The sequence below is a fragment of the Rana temporaria genome, chromosome 12, assembly GCF_905171775.1.
Source record: "Rana temporaria chromosome 12, aRanTem1.1, whole genome shotgun sequence".
Classification (NCBI taxonomy): Eukaryota; Metazoa; Chordata; class Amphibia; order Anura; family Ranidae; genus Rana; species Rana temporaria.
Window position 1 is genome coordinate 143,554,023 of NC_053500.1, and position 22,514 is coordinate 143,576,536.

Sequence of the window (22,514 nt, forward strand, 5' to 3'; positions counted from 1 at the left end):
CCTCCCGGGGGCGTGTCCACGACAGCCTGGGCCTCCAGCAAGTACTGTATATTGAATAATGCTGGCCGTCATTCAGCCCTGAAGCAGAGTGGAGGTGATTCACTTTACATATCACGGAGTAAGTCCATGTAGTGTCCACTCCTGTTCTTTGTTTCCCATGAACTAGTTTTTATATGCAACAGTCTGTTTATTGAACAAAATAAAACAAGGTTGGCTTTTCGAGCAAAGTCCTGATTGTCGACTTATTACCATTTGCTGTTATCCCCTGCAGCTGCCGCAGAATGATGTGCACCATAGCTCAGCAGTCTGCGGAGAAGATTGACCGCTTCCGAGCTCATGCCGGCTCTGTGTTCCTCGGTCTCCTCTACCAAGATAACCCTCCTGTGCCGCACATTCCCGACCGGGAGGACCTGGAGCGGATATTCCCCAGGTAATCCTATTATACACCCGCTTCCCTTTTCTTATATCGTGTTCAGGGGATCAACAGTGATTGTGGGACGGGGCACTTCTTTGGTAATCTGTGGAGTTGGATGTCTAGTTATGGATTGGGTTTGCCAGTATACCGGTGAATTACACATCGGTTTTATTGTTTATAACTTGTATATTAGCTCGGTGTTGATCTCGGCTTCTTCCTTCTTCCTCAGATCTCAGGCAGATACACTGAACTGGAATGCCCCATCGCAGGCCTTCCCTCGTATCACACAACTTCTGGGGCTGCCCACATACAGATATTGTGTTATGTTAGGATTGACGGTGTCTGTCGGCGGATTAACAGAGTCAACGGTAAGAATAATATCTGATTCTATCCAATGTTCCTGCGCCTGGACCTTACAAGTCTCTTATGATCACAGAAAGCCATTGGTCAGTAGGACATGGCCTGGTTTGTTCACCACGGTCCCTTCACCCTCCACTACTTCTCTTCTTGTGTAACGCCTTACTGTGTGTCCATCTTTGTTTTTTTATAAATTGGGGGTGTGGCTTAGTGTATAGGTCATCCTCAGGGGTGGTACCTTAGGTCATCCTCAGGGGTGGTACCTTAGGTCATCCTCAGGGGTGGTACCTTAGGTCATCCTCAGGGGTGGTACCTTAGGTCATCCTCAGGGGTGGTACCTTAGGTCAGGGTTTGACAAATTTGCTTGGAATCTAGGAGCCAGCTAAAAAAGTTAGGAGCCAGAAAACGCACCCCGTCCCGACGAGCTCGCGCGCAGAAGCGAACACATACGTGAGCAGCGCCCGCATATGTAAACGGTGTTCAAACCACACATGTGAGGTATCGCCGCGATTGGTAGAGCGAGAGCCCTAGACCTCCTCTGTAACTTAAAACATGCAACCTGTAGATTTTTTTAAACGTCGCCTATGAAGATTTTAAAGGGTAAAAGTTTGTCGGCATTCCACGAGCGGACACAATTTTGAAGCGTTGGGTATCAATTTACTCGGCGTAACATTATCTTTCATAATATAAAAAAAAATGGGGATAACTTTACTGTTGTCTTATTTTTTAATTAAAAAAAGTGTAACCTTTTCCCAAAAAAGTGCGCTTGTAAGACCGCTGTGCAAATACGGCGTGACAGAAAGTATTGCAACGATCGCCATTTTATTCTTTAGGGTGTTAGGATACAAAATATGGGTAAAGAAGGATAATTGCGCAATTATCCTTCTTTACCCATTATTTACTTTGTTTATACACAATTTAATTGCTGCTTATTAATCAGATTTTTCACCTTAGCGCAGTTTCCAAATTTTCTTTAGGATACAAAATATATATAATGTTTGGGGGTTCTAATTAGAGGGAAGAAGATGGCAGTGAAAATAGTGAAAAATTACATTAGAATTGCTGTTTAACTTGTAATGCTTAACTTGTAATACCAACGGCCACCACCAGATGGCGGCAGCTCACACAAGGAATAGCTGGGGACTTCACAAAAAAAAAATTTTTTTTTTTTTGCCCACCTTCCAAGCCAAGTCACCAGGATGCTATTTCTAGTCGCCATGGCGACCTGGCGACCAGGATTTGTCGAGCCCTGCCTTAGGTCATTCGAGAATGTGATCATTTTAAGAAGTGCTTTCTGTATTGCATGTCCATCATTTAATATGTGTTTGTCCTCCCCAATACTACCCGTATTTCCAGCTCCTCTGGATAAATATGATAAGATGAAGGTTCTCTGTCCTGCAGGGATCAGCGTTTCGCACTGTTATTTCTGAGCTTTTCTCCACTATTTACATTTTTTGCATGTTGGTGGGCAGTCAGACAAAACAACGTAGCCTTTGTTCACTCCTAGGTGTCAAAGTGCACCTCCAATTAAAAACAGAGCAGTATATGACCTATGCTGCTGTTTTCTTTAGCACTTGCCAGCCAATCCAGCATTGTTGTCTTCTATACCTGCTGCTCTGCAAGTGCAGGTTCCATCCCGTGCCCTCATCTCTGTATCAATAGGTAAGTATAACATGTTTGGTTATATATTTTTTTTTTTTAGTTACCAAAATGCTGGGAGTCCCAGTACAAGGTGTGTCTGCGGGATACAACACCACCATATACAATAGTACCTTGGATTACGAGCATAATTTGTTCCAGAAGAATGCTTGTAATCCAAAACACTTGTATATCAAAGCGAGTTTCCCCATAGGAATCAATAGAAACTCGGATAATGCGTTCTAGTGCCACTGCTGGTGTATGCAGTACCGCATGTGGCCAGAGGTGCGGGGGCGCTGAAGACGCTTTGAGACCACTTGGAGACGCTTTGAGACCACTTGGAGACTCTTTGAGACCACTTGGAGACGCTTTGAGACCACTTGGAGACGCTTTGAGACCACTTGGAGACGCTTTGAGACCACTTGGACTCGCTTTGAGACCACTTGGACTCGCTTTGAGACCACTTGGACTCGCTTTGAGACCACTTGGACTCGCTTTGAGACCACTTGGAGACGCTTTGAGACCACTTGTAGACGCTTTGAGACCACTTGGAGACGCTCGGGGATACTCTGGAACAGAGGTGCGGGGGCACTGGTGACACTCGGAGATGCTCAGAGACCACTGGTACTGCACAACTCAGAGGCTTGAATCCTGCTCTTTTTGCGAGACAACACTCGCATATCAAGCCAGGATTTATAAAAAAAAAATTGCTTGTATTATGAAACGCTCGTAAACCCCGTTATTCAGAATCCGAGGTGTTGCTGTATACGATAATAAACCATCCTATAAAGTATCTACGAGCGATGATATATAATTGTATCACAAAACCTGTTACTTTCTGGATGAAATCCCAGGAAATGTTCTGCGTCCTCCCCAATGCCGTCGCTATTCTGCCTCCTCGCCGTCTTCTGTTGAGGGTAACGTGGCGCCAAAATAATGTTTGATTTAGAAGTGACGTTTGTTTCCTCCTTTAGAAGAATGAATTGCAGGTCTGACCGTGGTGGGACAGTTGGGAACGTTGACAACTGTCTTATATTAAATTTCCTCCCATTGCTGAGCAGTTGACTGCAGGAAATCCTCGCACAAGCCCCTTCTTGCCCGCAGGCCTCGCTTCATCAGGAGAAACCCACAATCAGTGTAATCAGGGCTGATTATCCCGATTGGGTTACACAAGGGAACGGTGTAATTACTGTTTACATATCTGGAAAAAACATTTCACTTTGCTGCTCTTCAGCAAACACTTCATCTCACAGTTGAGTGAGCGGTGCCGGCTTTGTGCTGCGTGAGACTCTCGGGGCACAAAAATACATTTCTGGCCCCGTGGGGTGTACAGGAGACCGGCCTGGTGATGGCACCTGTCACCGTGCCAGGCCACAAAGGTGACAAGTCCAGGAGTCTGTCCTTCCAGAACTCGCAACCAGCTTAGAGCTATTGTATAAAGGCACATACTGTGACACCGACAGACGTTTCGTTCTCTATTGTGGCCGTACATCCCGGGCCCATTAAAACAACTACTTTAGCAGTTAGTGGGCTTCTTGTTCATTTACAGGGGAAATCCAGTCGAGAAAAAATTGCCAGCAAACCTGATTTTAAAAGTGGACAAAGCATCAGATAAGTGCAGCATGCTAAATAATGAATACATCCAAGAAATTGATTACCACTGAGAGGGACCAATCTTGTCGCAGTTTCAAACCTGGACAGTCTAGAACCAGTCTTCACTCATCACGGCGGGCAATGTCATTCAGGACCTTCAGGGAGTCGATGCCCCTTTCCTGGGGTTCACTACCCTGGACCTGTATAGCACCCTAGTGAAAACAATTGGGAATATACTGCGTAGGGTTTCCGTATACGCAAGGTCCAGCGGCAAATGGTCACTTTACAGGCAATCCCCCGCATGTCGACCCCTTCCACCACTCTGCATTGTCACCCAGGAACCAGATTCAATAGGAACCTGATTATCTGGTTCTCTTTGAGCGGTTACCCTCTTTTTACAGGACCTTCAGAGAGTTGATCCCCCTTTCCTGGTGTTTACTACCTTGGGCCTGTATAGCACCGTACTGGAAACACCTTGGTAAGTCACTACTGCGCAGGATTCTGTATACGTAAGGTCCAGCACCGAATGGTCGCTTTACAGGCAATCTCTTGCATCTCGACCCCTTCCACCACTCTGCATTGTCACCCAGGATTTTCAGGGAGTGGATCTCCCTTTCCTGGACTATCCTCGACCTGTATAGCAACCCTACTGGAAACACCTTGGTTAGTTACTACTGCGCAGGGTTCCATATACGCAAGGCCCAGCACTGAATGATCACTTTACAGGCAATCCCTCGCATGTCGACCCCTTCCACGACTGCAATGTCGCCCAGAATCTTCAGGGAGTCAATCCCCATTTCCTAGTGTTCACTACCCTAGACCTGTATAGCACCCTACTGGAAACACCTTGGTTAGTTACTACTGCGCAGGGTTCCATATACGCAAGGCCCAGCACTGAATGATCACTTTACAGGCAATCCCTCGCATGTCGACCCCTTCCACGACTGTGCAATGTCGCACAGAATCTTCAGGGAGTTAATCCCCATTTCCTAGTGTTCACTACCCTAGACCTGTATAGCATCGTACTGGAAACACCTTGGTTAGTTACTACTGGGCAGGATTCTGTATACGCAAAGTCCGATGCCGAATGGCCGAAAAGGCAATCCTCGTAATCACCATGGTGGGTGACTGGTACCACTCTTCTGAGCATTTTAGCCCTAGGTTTGGCCTTGGAAAACACCAAACTTTTGATCCCTTCTGGAACCATTTTGAGCACATGGCAGTGTTTATGCAGAGAGCCCCACACCTGTGACCATCACCTTCAAGGGGAAGAAAACACCAGTTGGTTTATTCTGCATCTTGTGCATTGGCTAGTTAATCTGGAACAGACCAGTGCCGGAAATGTGGGCTATATTCCTTGCAGCAGGCTGGGAAATAACTTCTCTTTCTATACAGAACACCCAAAAACAGCAAGTGTTATTTTACACTTCACTAAATATTGTGATTGGCCCGGTGTTCCTCCTGGACCCAGCAGCTTGACTTCTCCATTACCCCAGGGACTCTGAAAAGCCATTAGTTACCAGGCCAGTCATTGGTATGGTTTTGGCCAACATAGGATCTTGAATGTCAAGCTTTTCCATGCATATTCTCCTTCCTGTAACTGTTACGGAAGATGCTTGAAGGCCACATACTGGTCAAAGTCTATGGCTTGGGATGGGTAAGAGGTTTCCATGGACTGTACGACATCCCAATGCATACAATATTCTGTAACTGGTAAGGCTTTGAATGTACCCAGTATGAGGTTCATGAGGGAGCGAATACGGGTCAGGTGGAACCTGCATCTGCTTCTCTTAGGTCTGCAGCTCCTTCGATGTTGCCAGGATCAGATTGCGCTTTGCTTCTATGCTCCAGAAACTGGGTGAGGAATACCGGCCATCAGAAGATCACAACCATGGCAGACTAAGTAGTAAATTGTTACCACGTGTGACCTCTTCAGTGCACATTACATGTGTGGAGATGCAAGCCCTGGAGACAAAGAAAAAACAAACTCCGACTCAATGACTTCCAAACAGAATAGTTTATTCAGTGCCGGGTAACGACACGCGGTCACAACTCATACACTATAAAGTCCACCCTACATTAAGACATCAGCGTCTCCCATTGGCAGGAATGACTCCATTGTTGGGTTTGGACCATTGCAGAGTTCTCCTGCCTCCGCTGGATGACCTCTCGTGTAGTCAGAAGCCATATGTATTATATTGTCTCTGGTTCTCCGTGTTTGGATTAATCTCCAGCAAATTAAACATCACTCAAGCAAGGCCCAGCGCCCCGTTTTCCCTGAAAGGTGATCCGCCTGTGTAAATTATACTGCGCTGCCGTGTCGCCCTTTTATGTGGTGAGGATCTGCTCAGTAGCTCTGTTATTTTTTCCTCCGGTTTTACATACCACAAGGGTGAGCTGGATGGAAAGCCGAGAGCCCCAAACAGAGGAATTCCTACACATTCCTTCTGTTCAATAATATGACTTTATATGCTGCAGAAACCAGAAAAACACTGTGCGGCTTTGTTACTGGAAAAATACGTATGTGACCCTTTCACCGCTACACCCTATTGCCACTCTCCTCCCTTCCCCACACCCTACTACCACTGACCTACCTTCCCCACACCCTACCTCCCCCACACCCTACTACCACTGACCTCCCTTCCCCACACCCAACTACCACTGACCTCCCTTCCCCACACCCAACTACCACTGACCTCCCTTCCCCACACCCAACTACCACTGACCTCCCTTCCCCACACCCAACTACCACTCACCTACCTTCCCCACACCCTACTACCACTGACCTCCCTTCCCCACACCCTACTACCACTGACTTCCCTTCTCCACACCTCACTACCACTGACTTCCCCACACAGTACTACCACTGACCTCCCTTCCCCACACCCTACTACCACTGACCTCCCTTCTCCACACCCTACTACCACTCCCCTACCTTCCCCACACCCTACTACCACTGACCTCCCTTCCCCACACCCTACTACCACTGACCTCCCTTCCCCACACCCTACTACCACTGACCTCCCTTCCCCACACCCTACTACCACTGACCTCATTTCTCCACACCCTACTACCACTCACCTACCTTCCCCACACCCTCCTACCACTGACCTCCCTTCCCCACACCCTACTACCACTGACCTCCCTTCTCCACACCCTACTACCACTGACCTCCCTTCCCCACACCCTACTACCACTGACCTCCCTTCTCCACACCCTACTACCACTCCCCTACCTTCCCCACACCCTACTACCACTGACCTCATTTCTCCACACCCTACTACCACTGACCTCCCTTCCCCACACCCTACTACCACTGACCTCCCTTCCCCACACCCTACTACCACTGACCTCCCTTCTCCACACCCTACTACCACTGACCTCCCTTCCCCACACCCTACTACCACTGACCTCCCTTCTCCACACCCTACTACCACTGACCTCCTTTCTCCACACCCTACTACCACTGACCTCCCTTCCCCACACCCTACTACCACTGACCTCCCTTCCCCACACCCTACTACCACTGACCTCCCTTGCCCACACCCTACTACCACTGACCTCCCTTTCCCACACCCTCCTACCACTGACCTCCCTTCTCCACACCCTACTACCACTGACCTCCCTTCTCCACACCCTACTACCACTGACCTCTCTTCCCTACTACCACTGACCTCCTTTCTCCACACCTCACGACCGCTCACCTCCCTTCTCCACACCCTACTACCACTCACCTACCTTCCCCACACCCTACTACCACTGACCTCCCTTCCCCACACCCTACTACCACTCACCTACCTTCCCCACACAGTACTACCACTGACTTCCCTTCCCCACACCCTACTACCACTCACCTACCTTCTCCACACCCTACTGCCACTGACCTCCCTTCTCCACACCTCACTACCACTGACCTCCCTTCTCCACACCCTACTACCACTCACCTACCTTCCCCACACCCTACTACCACTGACCTTCCTTCTCTACACCACGCTTCCACTGACCTATTTTCTCCACACCCTACTACCACTGACCTCCCTTCTCCACACCTCACTACCGCTCCCCTTTTGGCTTATATATGCTAATTGTAGATTCTACTTTTTTTGACTCAAGTCTTCACTGAACTCCTGGTAGTACCTGGCCACTATGTAGGTGATGGTTTCTTTAACTTTTGTAATTGAATATAAATGAGCGTAATAAACCCACAAAACAACAAAAATATAATATTGCAGCTTATTAGGGATTTTTCTATTCTGCCACTTTTGCTAGACCTCTTGTTAGGAGGTTGAAAAACAGACTTAATTGCCGGATCAATAAAACTAATGCAGCCGTCGCATCTAAGAATTGGAGAGCTGAAGTATACTATATATATTTTTTTAGGGGGGGGGGCGGGGGGAGCAGTAGTATCCCCTGGCTGTGACTGACATTGGCTCAGCAGATGTGACCAGAAGGACCTTTATTTTCTATGTAGCCGGTAGTGTAGAGTTATTTCCAGTGACGGTTTTCATTCATAATAAACAAGCTGTGAGCAGATTTTTCTCCCCTCTGAAGACAAAGAAGTAAAGATTGAAAACGGGGAATATTTTCCATGTGATGTTTGTAGAGTGAAGGGTTCTGGTCGGTTTCGGGTTCCTGGCTCTCGGCACACGCTCTGAGAGAGGTACGGCTCATCCACCAGGGACGGCTGCGGTGAATAGCCGTGGCCCGGTGCCACGTTTAATGTACCGCTCCTCCGCTGGAATCTGTCAGGACACGACTCTCCTTTCACAATCCTCCTTTAAGTGGCTTTTCATTATATTTCTGTTTTCTATAAACCGCCGTGTGATTAGCCTTGTGAAACCCGCCATCCCACCGCCTGCTCTTCATCTTCGCTTCATACCGGGGCTAGAAAAAGTCCCTGGCACTAAACAACGCAGGAAAAATTGATGGGACGGTTTGGCGCGGGGACCAGAATATAGGATATTATTACACGGCCCGAGATTTCTAGACTCACTTTTATGCCAGGACTGCAAAAATCCTTGTCTGCACTAACCTCTGAAAGGTGAACCCGGGGTGACGGGTTACTTTTCACTTCTGAGGTTGGAAGAGGCATTAAGACTTAATTCTCCAAGTATGGATGTTCATCACACGCAACCCATTCCGACCCCGAACCCGGAGAGACTAAAAAATGCCCATTCAGCCTTTTTGTGTCCTAGACCAGGAGTCTCCAAACATTCTAAACAATGGGCCAGTTTATTGTCCTTCAGACTCTTGGAGGGCCGGACTTTGGCCAGCGGGAGTGGAAATTTTCCTGGCATCAGTGGGACTAAAGATCTGGTATTAGGGGGAGGAATAGTGCCCCATCGTTGGTATCATAGGGAGGAATAGTGCCCCATTGCTGGTATCATAGGGAGGAATAGTGCCCCATTAGTGGTGTCAGTGGGAGAAATGGCGCTCCACTGTCAGATGGCAGAATAGTGTCTCGTATCGGTGGGAGGGATATTGCTCCAAGGGCCGGATAAAGGCAAGCAAAGGGCCGCAGTTTGGAGACCACTGTCCTAGACAATGGATACTCTGTGACATGGGAGTGCTGTAGAGCGGTGGCCTCCAAACTGTGGCCCGGGGGCCAGATGCGGCCCTTTGCTTGCTTGCTTTTATGTTTCCCCTGGGGTGCTATTTTATTCATTGACAACCATGAAGGGCACAATGCCTACCAGTCACATCAATCATGGGACACATTTCCTCCCAATAACACCAGTGATAGGGCACAATTCCTCCCAATGACACCAACAATGGGGCCCAATAATGGGGCACAATTCCTCCCAATGACACCAACAATGGGGCCCAATAATGGGGTACAATTCCTCCTAATAACACCAACGATGGGCACAATTTCTCCCAATAACACCAATAATGAGACCCAATGACACCAATGATGGGGCACAATTCCTCCCAATGACACCAACGATGGGGCCCAATAACGCCAATAATGGGGCACAATTCCTCCCAATAACACCAACAATGGGGCACAATTCCTCCCAATGACGCCCAAAGATGGGGCACAATCCCTCCCACTGACACCAATAATGAGACCCAATGACACCAATGATGGGGCACAATTCCTCCCAATGACACCAACGATGGGGCCCAATAACGCCAATAATGGGGCACAATTCCTCCCAATAACACCAACAATGGGGCACAATTCCTCCCAATGACGCCCAAAGATGGGGCACAATCCCTCCCACTGACACCAATAATGAGACCCAATGACACCAATGATGGGGCACAATTCCTCCCAATAACACCAACAATGGGGCCCAATAACACCAATGATGGGGCACAATTTCTCCCACTGACACCAATAATGGGGGATTGTTTATTGACACTGATGCTGGGGCATTTTGTACTCCCTATGACCACAGTCTGGCCCCCCTAAAGCCTGGAGGACAGTAAATTGGCCCTTTGTTTAGAAAGTTTGGGCACGCCTCACACCAGATGTGGTCCGCTGGCTGCAATTTGGAGGCCCTGCTTTAAAGTGTTTGTAAACCTTTAGATATGAAATATGAACAAAGCACATCCTTCTATAGTGTGTACTTGTCTCAGTCCAGAGTACTAAGTGTCATTTCTGTCTGCTGTCTCCTTCCTCCTGCTATCTGCATGAATCATTTCTGACAAGTTTTCCTGACCCCCCCCAAAAAAAAACAGTGACCGGGGAGGAATCTCCAGCACACAGCCTGTGACTGACAGCCTCAACTCTGTTCCTGTGTGCAGGGGGGGTGTCTCTTCCCTCCAATCAGCTCTCAGAGTTCCCCTCCCTGCCCTAACTTCAGCTCTCTGTCCCCTGCTTTTCAGACCTGAGAGATCCTGTGTAAATTCTGCACTTTGGATGATTGTAGGGGGAAGATTGCTGCAGATAAATGGGTACACCTTGGGTAGGAGGATTTGTTTGTCTCACCTGATGGTCACTTTGCTGGGTGTATGTCAGGATTCACAACCACTTTTAAGGTATTGCATAATCGGCACTCTATGTGCTTGCCCTGTACTGACCACCTTCTCTACCTTCCTCCCGTACAGGTGAGGTTCTCTGCACAGAGTCTGTTTGAATATCTCCGGAACATCCAGAGAGATGCGGAAGCCATGGGTTCCTTCGTCCAGACGCTGCTGCAGGTCTTCAAGGACAACCAGCACAATGACCGGTACCAGAACTTCTATGTTTTATTCCTCATTCTACCCAACAACCAACTACAACTCCCATCATGCCGCTGGTGCTTGTAGGTGAAGCAGCCCTCCTTGTCCTGTGTGGAGTTTCTGTGCTGCTTTGTCATCCTATCAGGAGCTCAGAGGGATTGCCTCTCTACTGGATGCCGTATCTTTCCTCCCGGGGGACGTCGCCTCCATTGCTGGTGTTCTGTCAGATATGGTGACCCATCAGAATTGGTAACGGCAGTGACATTCCGTCATCGCCATCTTGCTACACCTCACACTCCTCCATAGTAAGGATACACGAGACGGGGGCGAGCGGACATCTTGTTACACCCCGCACGCCTTCATAGTAAGGATACACGAGACGGGGGCGAGCGGCCATCTTGTTACACCCCGCACTCCTTCATAGTAAGGATACATGAGACGGGGGCGAGCGGACATCTTGTTACACCCACCGGTTATTTTTAACAGGAAAAGGAGCTTATACACTTAAATACAGGATTTTGGAAATGGTGTATGTTTAATTTATAAAATATCAGAGGTGTTCTGTCGCATTAGCAAACCTGTGAGGTCGGCAGCTTTGTCGCTGCTTTTAAAATTTAACATCTAAACAGATTTCCAAATACTGAATTTAAGCGTATAAGCTCCGTTTCCTGTTAAAAATAACTGTGAGATGCAAAACTCCGGTGGTGTAACAAGATGTCTGTCTGCCACCTTCTCGTGTATCCTTACTATGGAGGAGTGCGGGGTGTAGCAAGATGGCGGCGACAGAACGTCACTTCCGTGACCTATTCTGACGGGTCGCCATATCTGACGGAACACTAATGTTCTGCCAAAAACTCAAACTCGCCAAAATCTCCTACCACGTCCCTTCCGGTGACTGTCAGAACAACCGGCAGTGTATACACTATGGTACACAACCAGTCGGCTGTTTTCACACAGCACCGGGTAAGGCAGAAAAAGTTGTCGCTGCCCTGGAGGCGGCCATGTTGTTGGTTAGTAGCGGGTGGAGTAACAATGTCCACTCATATCGTCTACCGTAGTGTATACGATGCCGGTGTATCGTGAAAGAATCCAACTGGTCCAAATCTCCAATTATTGATGCTGGAGAGTCGCCCAAAGTGACGTGGTTGGAGATTTTGGTGGGTGGGAGGCTTTCGGCAGAACACCGGTACTTTGCAGACCAGATCCCAATGAAGGAGACGCACCTGTGTATAGAGAAACCCGCCATAAACTCCGAGTTATCAGAGCAGAGGGACTGGAAACGAAAAAACCTGTCGTGTGAATTCTCTCTCACTTAATGCGCTAGTAAACCGCTGAAAAAAACAAACCTGCAAGACAATAGCATAATGTGCTAGTATGCATCACATACTGGCACATTATGAAATGCTCACCTTAGAACGAAGCTCCGGCATCGCGCCCGGTCACCGCTGAGGGGGCGGACATTTTCCCCTTCTGCGTTTCTTTCGGGATCGCTGGCTCTGGTGCTGTGAGTGGCCGGTGCTGCAATGACGTCACTCCTGCGCATGCACGTGGGAGCCCTTTGCCCTGGCAAGATACACCGGACAATTAACATGCGTATATATCTATAGGGAAAAGGAAGTAGCCGCTCCAGGTGGGAACCCAAATGAATATCCTCCATTGCAGACAACTCAGGTGCAGGTAATGCACTTAGCAAAGCAGGAACAAAAATTGTTTCTGGACAGCCGCACTCTGAAAAAATTGTAGCCTTTTATTAAAAGAAGGACAGCACTACAAATCACAGCAACATAAAATAAAACCTGACTGCTGACGCATTTCGCACTGAAACTAGTGCTTAGTCCTAGCTGACAATTTTTGTTCCTGCTTCGTATATATCTATAGATCTCTCTCTCTTAGATTATATATATATATATATTCTCTCTCTCTCTCTCTCTCTTTACCTGTAGGTAAAAAAATTCTCTCTCTCTATCTCTATATATCTCTCTATCTATCTATATATCTATCTCTCTCTCTCTCTCTCTCTATCTCTCTGTCTATCTATCTATCTATCTATCTATCTATCTATCTATCTATCTATATATATATATATATATCTCTATCTCTGTCTATCTATCTCTCTCTCTATATCTCATATATATATATAATCTCTATCTCTCTCTCTCTCTCTATATCTCTCTCTCTCTCTCTCTCTATATATATATATATGTATATATATATATATATATATATATATATATATATATATATATATATATATATATCTATCTATATCTCTCTCTCTCTCTCTCTCTCTCTCTCTCTCTCTCTCTCTCTCTCTCTCTCTCTCTCTCTCTCTCTCTCTCTCTCTCTCTCTCTCTCTATATATATCTCTCTCTCTATATATATCTCTCTCTCTATATATCTCTCTCTATATATCTCTCTCTCCCTCTCTATCTATCTCTCTATATCTATCTATCTATCTATCTATCTATCTATCTATTTATCTATCTATATATCTCTCTCTCTCTCTCTCTCTCTCTCTCAATCACCAAGCGGGCTTTTCTACCACTTTAAAGGGTAACCACTTTTGTAGGGGGGAAAAAAACAAATACAAAAAATATATAGCCTATGCTTGCATTGGGACTGGGGTCTTTTTAAGAGGAGCAAGGTGCTGTGATGTTTTCAGGAAGATATATATATATATATATATATACAGGGCACCCTGCCAGCCCCTCCCACCAGACATGATCTGCCCACTTTGCAGAGATCCCGGAAATGACATCACTGGGTGTAAAATAAGAGTATATACTGAAAATGGAAGGATTTTGTTTAGAGATGTAGTCGGTATGCTGATAAGGTGGGGGGAACCAGGGAGGGGGGAAATAATGAGGCAGATTCCATTTCGGCTCTAAATTGTTCAGAACTGATGAACGTTTTCTGTTTTCTCTGCAGAGTCTCCATCCCTTTGCTGAAGATGTTGGACCAAATGTTGGCCAATGGCTGCTTTGAGCTCTACACACACGAGGACGAGTAAGTATTTGAATTGTATGGAAGATGACGGGTGTTTATGTGTATTGGAGGGGGGGGGGGCATTGTGCATTTCCTCCAGAGCTTAGTAAGTTGCAAAGAATACCCAATCGCATGCAAGGGAAATAAAAACAGCATTTCTAACACATTTTTCCAAAGAATACTGCTTGTTACCTGTGACCAAAAAGTGCCAGAAAGGGCGGGGTCTGGAAGTGTCTGAATAGGAACCAATCAGATTACGTCTTTTTTATTTTTTGGGCTCTGATTGGTGGCTGTGAGATCTCGGCGGTAGTCGGTCGGTCTCGTGTTCTCGGAAGCTTTTCATCTCTCACCTCTGTCCCTGTAATTGTGTAGAAAGCAGCGGTAGCCGGTATTATCCCGGTGACGGTGCCGTGTCACCACCTTTTTATAGCCGGTAGATTTATGGGACATTTCATATATTTGGGAGGGCAGACGGTGCTTCTTAGCAGACTTTTCCTCCAATTTCCTCCCGCTGAGGGCCGGGTTCCTGTCTTCCTCCTGATGTGGAGTTGGCAGGTTGGGGGGGGAGGGGGGCGAGGTTGTGCCTGGCCTAATCTGCTCCTCATCTGGTTATATTTATCCAATGGCTTCCAGATGTTCCCAATGGTGGCCTCTTTGTCTCGCTTCTCTGTGTCTGAATCCATAATGTCAGATCTGCTTAGAATCTGCGCTCTCACCCCGCCGTGACACCGCAGTGCTAGAACCCGCCGGTCCCCTCCTCCAAGGTGCCGTGTTTATCCTCAAATCCTATTACTACTTCTACAAGCTCTGATAAGGAGCCGGTGTCGGGTGTCGGCCCCCCGGTCTGCAGGTGCCTGTATTCCAGCACAGCGTACATTTCATGGATAATATCCCCCCTCCCCCCATCCCATAACAGGATGAATGGCGGATCTCTCCCCCACCAGGTGAAATGCTTTATGATTGAAGAGTAAAAACCCGAAACGGAATTGGAAGATGCCGCTCTCCTTGGCAGCCTGCGTATTGGGTGAAGATAGAAAGCGGCCTCCTGGGACATGCCCCCGTCACGTTATTACTAAGCCATGTGGGGAATGGTGAAACGCGTCAGTGATATGCCCTGGGAGGAGCCTAGTCGCGGCACACGTGCACACTGGCGTGTCCATATTGGGCTGCTGTGAGTGGCCCAGATGCAACATGGTCACTGTGCAGTCAAATGACACCTAGCAAACTATAGTAATTAATGAAATCCATTCATTACATCATTGTTTACTACTGTGTGTCATCTGTGATTGGCCCAAGCATTATGCGATTATTGGGGACCAATCACGGCACCCTGTACTATGTGATTGCTGTGGGCCCTCTACCATGTGATAGCTGTGGGCCCATCACAGTACCATGTGATGGCTGTATGCCAATCACAGCACCTTGTACCATGTGCTTACTGGGGGCCAGTCACAACACCCTGTACCATGTGATAGCTGTGAGCCAATCTCCACACCCTGTACCATGTGATAGCCCTGGGCCAATCACATCACCCTGTACCATGTGATAGCCCTGGGCCAATCACATCACCCTGTACCATGTGATAGCCCTGGGCCAATCACATCACCCTGTACCATGCGATAGATCTGGGCCAATCACTGCAACACTATATCTCCCTTCCATCCCATAAATAGGGTGTGTGTGTATTTGTCCATTTAGAGCCTGACCTGTATCCAGGGAGCATCAATGAGTTATTTCCAAGGCTCCACCCACCATTCTAACCATGGGGGACAATATTGATGAAATAGAGACATTGAGGGGAATTAATCAAAACAGCGGTTGTGCATGGCAACCAATCAGATAGCTCAGTTAGGCTTTAAAAATGAAAGCCGATTGGTTGCCATTCACAGCTGCTCCAGGTTCTGTCTGCTGAAGTTCTGATTAATTCTCCCCATTCTGTTTTGATGGACTTTACTGCGCTTTGCCCGGGTCCAGTCTTCCACCTCCTGGGAACCGGCTTTATTTTCTTGTAATTTGACACAGAAATTTTGCAGCATGCTGGAAATGTCAGTTGCAGGAGCCTCAGGTTTAGAAAGTCACAGCTGCCCCAACATATGAGATTGTCGTCCCCTTATACCGAGGCGGAGGGCAGACACGGGAGATCATTAGTGGGTATCACAGGACAACCCCTCCCACTGCGCTCCATCATTAAAGGCACCACCACTACCTAAAGAGCAGGAAAACCCCCCCATTTAATCTTGTATTACCTAATGAGGCCCACCTGGAAATTATTACCCCGAGTTCAAATTCAATAATGAGAAAAAAAAGAGAAGAAACTATTTCCTGGCAGCTAATGGGCAGCTGCAGCCGAGTACGGAAGAATAACAACCGCCAGGACAGAATGCTTTTTATTCAGGTTGTTGTGGTTGAGGGTGAAGCCCTGCCAAGCGACTCGGCAACCTGCAGCTGCATAAACACACGTGGCTGCCGCCGTCCCGTGCGAGAGCTCGGAGGCTGCCGCCGTCCCGTGCGAGAGCTCGGAGGCTGCCGCCGTCCCGTGCGGGAGCTCGGAGGCTGCCGCCGTCCCGTGCGGGAGCTCGGAGGCTGCCGCCGTCCCGTGCGGGAGCTCGGAGGCTGCCGCCGTCCCGTGCGGGAGCTCGGAGGCTGCCGCCGTCCCGTGCGGGAGCTCGGAGGCTGCCGCCGTCCCGTGCGGGAGCTCGGAGGCTGCCCCCTACCCGTGCGGGAGCTCGGAGGCTGCCGCCGTCCCGTGCGGGAGCTCGGAGGCTGCCGCCGTCCCGTGCGGGAGCTCGGAGGCTGCCGCCGTCCCGTGCGAGAGCTCGGAGGCTGCCGCCGTCCCGTGCGAGAGCTCGGAGGCTGCCGCCGTCCCGTGCGAGAGCTCGGAGGCTGCCCCCGTCCCGTGCGAGAGCTCGGAGGCTGCCCCCGTCCCGTGCGAGAGCTCGGAGGCTGCCCCCGTCCCGTGCGAGAGCTCGGAGGCTGCCCCCGTCCCGTGCGAGAGCTCGGAGGCTGCCCCCGTCCCGTGCGAGAGCTCGGAGGCTGCCCCCGTCCCGTGCGAGAGCTCGGAGGCTGCCCCCGTCCCGTGCGAGAGCTCGGAGGCTGCCCCCGTCCCGTGCGAGAGCTCGGAGGCTGCCCCCGTCCCGTGCGAGAGCTCGGAGGCTGCCCCCGTCCCGTGCGAGAGCTCAGAAGGCTGCCCCCGTCCGGTGCGAGAGCGCGGAGGCTGCCCCCGTCCGGTGCGAGAGCGCGGAGGCTGCCCCCGTCCGGTGCGAGAGCTCAGAAGGCTGCCCCCGTCCCGTGCGAGCTTGGAGGCTGCCCCTCCATACCAATTACCTTATGCTTGTTGGTTGGGGATGTGTAGGGAGATGTGGCACAGTGATTGGGGTCTAGCAAGACCGACTCTGGCCTTGGCAGAACATGCTGAGACTTGTAGTACACTTGGTGGGATCAGGGATGCTGGGACTTGTAACCGCTCAGATCATATATGCTGGGACTTGTAGTAGACCTGGTGGGATCATATGTCTGGGACCAGGGATGCTGGGACTTGTAGTACACCTGGTGTGATCCAATGGCTGGCATCAGAGATGCTGGTACTTGTAGTACAGCTGCTGGGATCGGGATGCTGGTACTTGTAGTACAGCTGCTGGGATCAGGGATGCTGGGATTTGTAGTACACCTGGTGGGATCCAATGGCTGGCATCAGGGATGCTGGGACTTGTACACCTGCTGGTATTAGGGATGCTGGGACTTGTAGTACAGCTGCTGGGATCAGGAATGCTGGTACTTGTAGTACAGCTGCTGGGATCGGAATGCTGGGACTTGTAGTACAGCTGCTGGGATCGGGGATTCTGGGACTTGTAGTACAGCTGGTGGGATCAGAGATGCTGGGACTTGTAGTACAGCTGGTGGGATCAGAGATGCTGGGACTTTTAGTACAACCGCAGGGATCCGGGATGCTGGGACTTGTAGTAGACCTGGTGAGATCAGGGATGCTGGGATTTGTAGTACAGCTTGTAGGATCATATGTCTGGGATCAGGGATTCTGGGGCTTGTAGTACAGCTGGTGGGATCATATAGCTAGGATTAGAGCTGCTGGGACTTGTAGTACACCGGGTGGGATCTGATGGCAGGGTTTAGGGTGCGTGGGACTTGTAGTACAGCTGACAGCATCCGATGACTGGTATTAGGAATACTGGGACTTGTAGTGCAACTGGCTGGTTCAAAATACTTTATTAATCCCAAAGGGAAAGGCTAGGTTAGGATCAGGGATGCTGGGACTTGTAGTACAGCTGGCAGAATCCAATGGCTGGTATTAGGGATGCTGGGCCTTGTAGTACACCAGGTGGGATCATATGGCTAGGATCAGGGATGCTGAGACTTGTAGTAAAACTGGCAGCATCTAATGACTGGTATTAAGAAATGCTGGGACTTGTAGTACAGCAGGCAAGATCCAATGGCTGGTATTGGGGATGCTGGGACTTGTAGTACACCTGGTGGGATCCTGACAGGGATTACATCTTTCCTGTGATGATTTTGTTTCCTCTGCTGACCTGATTATTCTCTTCCTACAGTCACCACTTTGCCCGGGAGTTGCTGTTATTGTGTAAAATGGAGATTAGAAAATCGAAGAACATCCAGAAGCTGCGCTCCAGCATCGCTGTGTGAGTCTCCGGATCCGATAATATATAATATAATATTTTCAGCAGGTCTCTCACACTGCCTCTACCGTTTTCTCTTTTATGTTGTAGGTTCTGCGGCATGATCCAATTTCCCGGGGAGATCAGGAAAGAGGTGATGATGCAGCTGCTACTCCTGCTGTGTCACGCGTTCCCTGTGGTAGGTGTGACAGTGTTGGGCGCATTTCAGACTATTTTCATTGTTGTTCTATGTGGGTGAAAGGGAGACGGTTCTAGGACCCAGCAGACGAGTCGGCTGACGATCTTCCCCGCATACTTGCCTGTTGGGGGGGGCTGTACAGGCTGTTGGGGGGGGCTGTACAGGCTGTTGGGGGGGGCTGTACAGGCTGTTGGGGGGGGCTGTACAGGCTGTTGGGGGGGGCTGTACAGGCTGTTGGGGGGGGCTGTACAGGCTGTTGGGGGGGGGCTGTACAGGCTGTTGGGGGGGGCTGTACAGGCTGTTGGGGGGGGGCTGTACAGGCTGTTGGGGGGGGCTGTACAGGCTGTTGGGGGGGGCTGTACAGGCTGTTGGGGGGGCTGTACAGGCTGTTGGGGGAGCTGTACCGTCTTCTTTCATAAATTGCTTTATGCAAAAGAGATTGTACCATGGATCTCAGTTTATTGTGAAATTACATTTTACTAAACCCACAACAGTAAAATCAGTCTGTATATACAGTAAAGCATGCTTGTTATACTCACTGTGGAACCTAAGGGGTTAATCCTCTGCATTGTGTAAAAAGGCTTTTTTGATTCTGTCTTCTCTGATCCTCCCCTTCTTCCACAGTCCCCAAACCATCTCCTGATAGAACAGAACCTTGGGAGGCACTCTGCACATGCTCAGTTTGGTGTATATTGCTAGAGAGATATTTTTTTCTTGGGAGGGTGCATGTGATCAGCACAGGGCCAATCGGCACTGTCCAGACAGAGAGGGTCAGGGGTCCTGCAGCCTCATAGGACAGTCAGGGGAGAATGAAAACTCCTACAAGCTTTAACCAGACACTGATAGAAGTCACAAGACTGCTATATACTGCTGATGAGAAAAGGTATTTAGCAGCTTATATTTACTAAAATAATTACATTTTACATGTTTTGTGTACCGGGGGAGATATAGTGACTGCAGGCTCCTGGGGAGAGCAGATATAGTGACTGCAGAGTCCTGGGGAGAGCAGATATAGTGACTGCAGAGTCCTGGGGAGATCAGATATAGTGACTGCAGAGTCCTGGGGAGAGCAGATATACCGGCAGGTCGGGTCCCGTGCTGACGGCTGTGTGGCAGTCCCATGTACCGGCAGGTCGGGTCCCGTGCTGACGGTTGTGTGTCAGTCCCGTGTACCGGCAGGTCGGGTCCCGTGCTGACGGCTGTGTGGCAGTCCCGTGTACCGGCAGGTCGGGTCCCGTGCTGACGGCTGTGTGGCAGTCCCATGTACCGGCAGGTCGGGTCCCGTGCTGACGGTTGTGTGTCAGTCCCGTGTACCGGCAGGTCGGGTCCCGTGCTGACGGTTGTGTGGCAGTCTCATGTACCGGCAGGTCGGGTCCCGTGCTGACGGTTGTGTGGCAGTCTCATGTACCGGCAGGTCGGGTCCCGTGCTGACGGCTGTGTGGCAGTCCCATGTACCTACAGTTCGGGTCCCGTGCTGATGGTTGTGTGTCAGTCCCATGTACCGGCAGGTCGGGTCCCGTGCTGACGGCTGTGTGGCAGTCCCATGTACCGGCAGGTCGGGTCCCGTGCTGACGGTTGTGTGGCAGTCTCATGTACCGGCAGGTCGGGTCCCGTGCTGACGGCTGTGTGGCAGTCCCATGTACCGGCAGGTCGGGTCCCGTGCTGATGGTTGTGTGTCAGTCCCATGTACCGGCAGGTCGGGTCCCGTGCTGACGGCTGTGTGGCAGTCCCATGTACCGGCAGGTCGGGTCCCGTGCTGACGGTTGTGTGGCAGTCTCATGTACCGGCAGGTCGGGTCCCGTGCTGACGGCTGTGTGGCAGTCCCGTGTACCGGCAGGTCGGGTCCCGTGCTGACGGCTGTGTGGCAGTCCCATGTACCTACAGGTCGGGTCCCGTGCTGACGGTTGTGTGTCAGTCCCATGTACCGGCAGGTCGGGTCCCGTGCTGATGGTTGTGTGTCAGTCCCATGTACCGGCAGGTCGGGTCCCGTGCTGACGGCTGTGTGGCAGTCCCATGTACCGGCAGGTCGGGTCCCGTGCTGACGGCTGTGTGGCAGTCCCGTGTATTGGCAGGTCGGGTCCCATGCTGACGGTTGTGTGGCAGTCTCATGTACCGGCAGGTCGGGTCCCGTGCTGACGGTTGTGTGGCAGTCTCATGTACCGGCAGGTCGGGTCCCGTGCTGACGGTTGTGTGGCAGTCTCATGTACCGGCAGGTCGGGTCCCGTGCTGACGGTTGTGTGGCAGTCCCATGTACCTACAGGTCGGGTCCCGTGCTGACGGTTGTGCGGCAGTCCCATGTACCGGCAGGTTGGGTCCCGTGCTGATGGTTGTGCGGCAGTCTCATGTACCGGCAGGTCGGGTCCCGTGCTGACGGCTGTGTGGCAGTCCCGTGTATTGGCAGGTCGGGTCCCGTGCTGACGGTTGTGTGGCAGTCTCATGTACCGGCAGGTCGGGTCCTGTGCTGACGGTTGTGTGGCAGTCTCATGTACCGGCAGGTCGGGTCCCGTGCTGACGGTTGTGTGGCAGTCCCATGTACCTACAGGTCGGGTCCCGTGCTGACGGTTGTGTGGCAGTCCCATGTACCGGCAGGTCGGGTCCCGTGCTGACGGTTGTGTGGCAGTCCCGTGTACCGGCAGGTCGGGTCCCGTGCTGAAGGTTGTGTGGCAGTCCCATGTACCGGCAGGTTGGGTCCCGTGCTGAAGGTTGTGTGGCAGTCCCGTGTACCGGCAGGTCGGGTCCCGTGCTGACGGTTGTGTGGCAGTCCCATGTACCGGCAGGTCGGGTCCCGTGCTGACGGTTGTGTGGCAGTCCCATGTACCGGCAGGTCGGGTCCCGTGCTGACGGTTGTGTGGCAGTCCCATGTACCGGCAGGTCGGGTCCCGTGCTGATGGTTGTGTGGCAGTCCCGTGTACCTACAGGTCGGGTCCCGTGCTGACGGCTGTGTGGCAGTCCCATGTACCTACAGGTCGGGTCCCGTGCTGACGGCTGTGTGGCAGTCCCATGTACCTACAGGTCGGGTCCCGTGCTGACGGTTGTGTGTCAGTCCCGTGTACCGGCAGGTCCCTGTTGTCTTACCATTTAATAAGCTGTCATTTTCCCTCTGCAGGTGAGAAAATCCACAGCCAGCGAGCTGTACGAAATGTTCATCACATACGATGACATTGTGGATCCTGAAATCCTGGAGGAAGTTATGGAAGTTCTGAGTGAGACCACCTGGTGAGTACCGGATCTTCCCATCGCTGGGAAGGCATTTTATATTATCTGGACGTGCTGCCAAAATGTTCTATTTACTTTTGCATAAAAGAAGGAAAGGAGCTTCTGCCAGGTCTTCATGGCCACCCGTGTCCCCATTGTAAGAACTCCTCCCACTTCCTGTAAGGACAGGAAGAGGTGGTAAATCTTCGCAATAGAGACACTGTGTCTTTAATGGTATTTGTGCCTTCCTGTCCTTGTGACAACTACAATATTTTTTTTTTTTTGTATAAGTGTCATAGGGACAGGAAGGGAGAAGCTTTTTAACCACTTGCCA

At 50.3% G+C, this 22,514-nt stretch overlaps 1 protein-coding gene across 2 annotated transcripts in view; it reads left to right on the forward strand.

Moving 5' to 3' along the window:
- Positions 1 to 22,514, forward strand: part of TBCD (tubulin folding cofactor D) — a 205,591-nt gene that overhangs the window by 178,104 nt on the left and 4,973 nt on the right. For both annotated transcript variants that reach the window (XM_040331075.1, XM_040331073.1), the window contains exons 32-38: positions 272 to 430; positions 645 to 783; positions 11,060 to 11,181; positions 14,102 to 14,179; positions 18,721 to 18,810; positions 18,898 to 18,985; positions 22,092 to 22,201. In XM_040331075.1, coding sequence (XP_040187009.1) covers positions 272 to 430; positions 645 to 783; positions 11,060 to 11,181; positions 14,102 to 14,179; positions 18,721 to 18,810; positions 18,898 to 18,985; positions 22,092 to 22,201 — 786 coding nt within the window. The remainder of the gene's footprint in view (positions 1 to 271; positions 431 to 644; positions 784 to 11,059; positions 11,182 to 14,101; positions 14,180 to 18,720; positions 18,811 to 18,897; positions 18,986 to 22,091; positions 22,202 to 22,514) is intronic.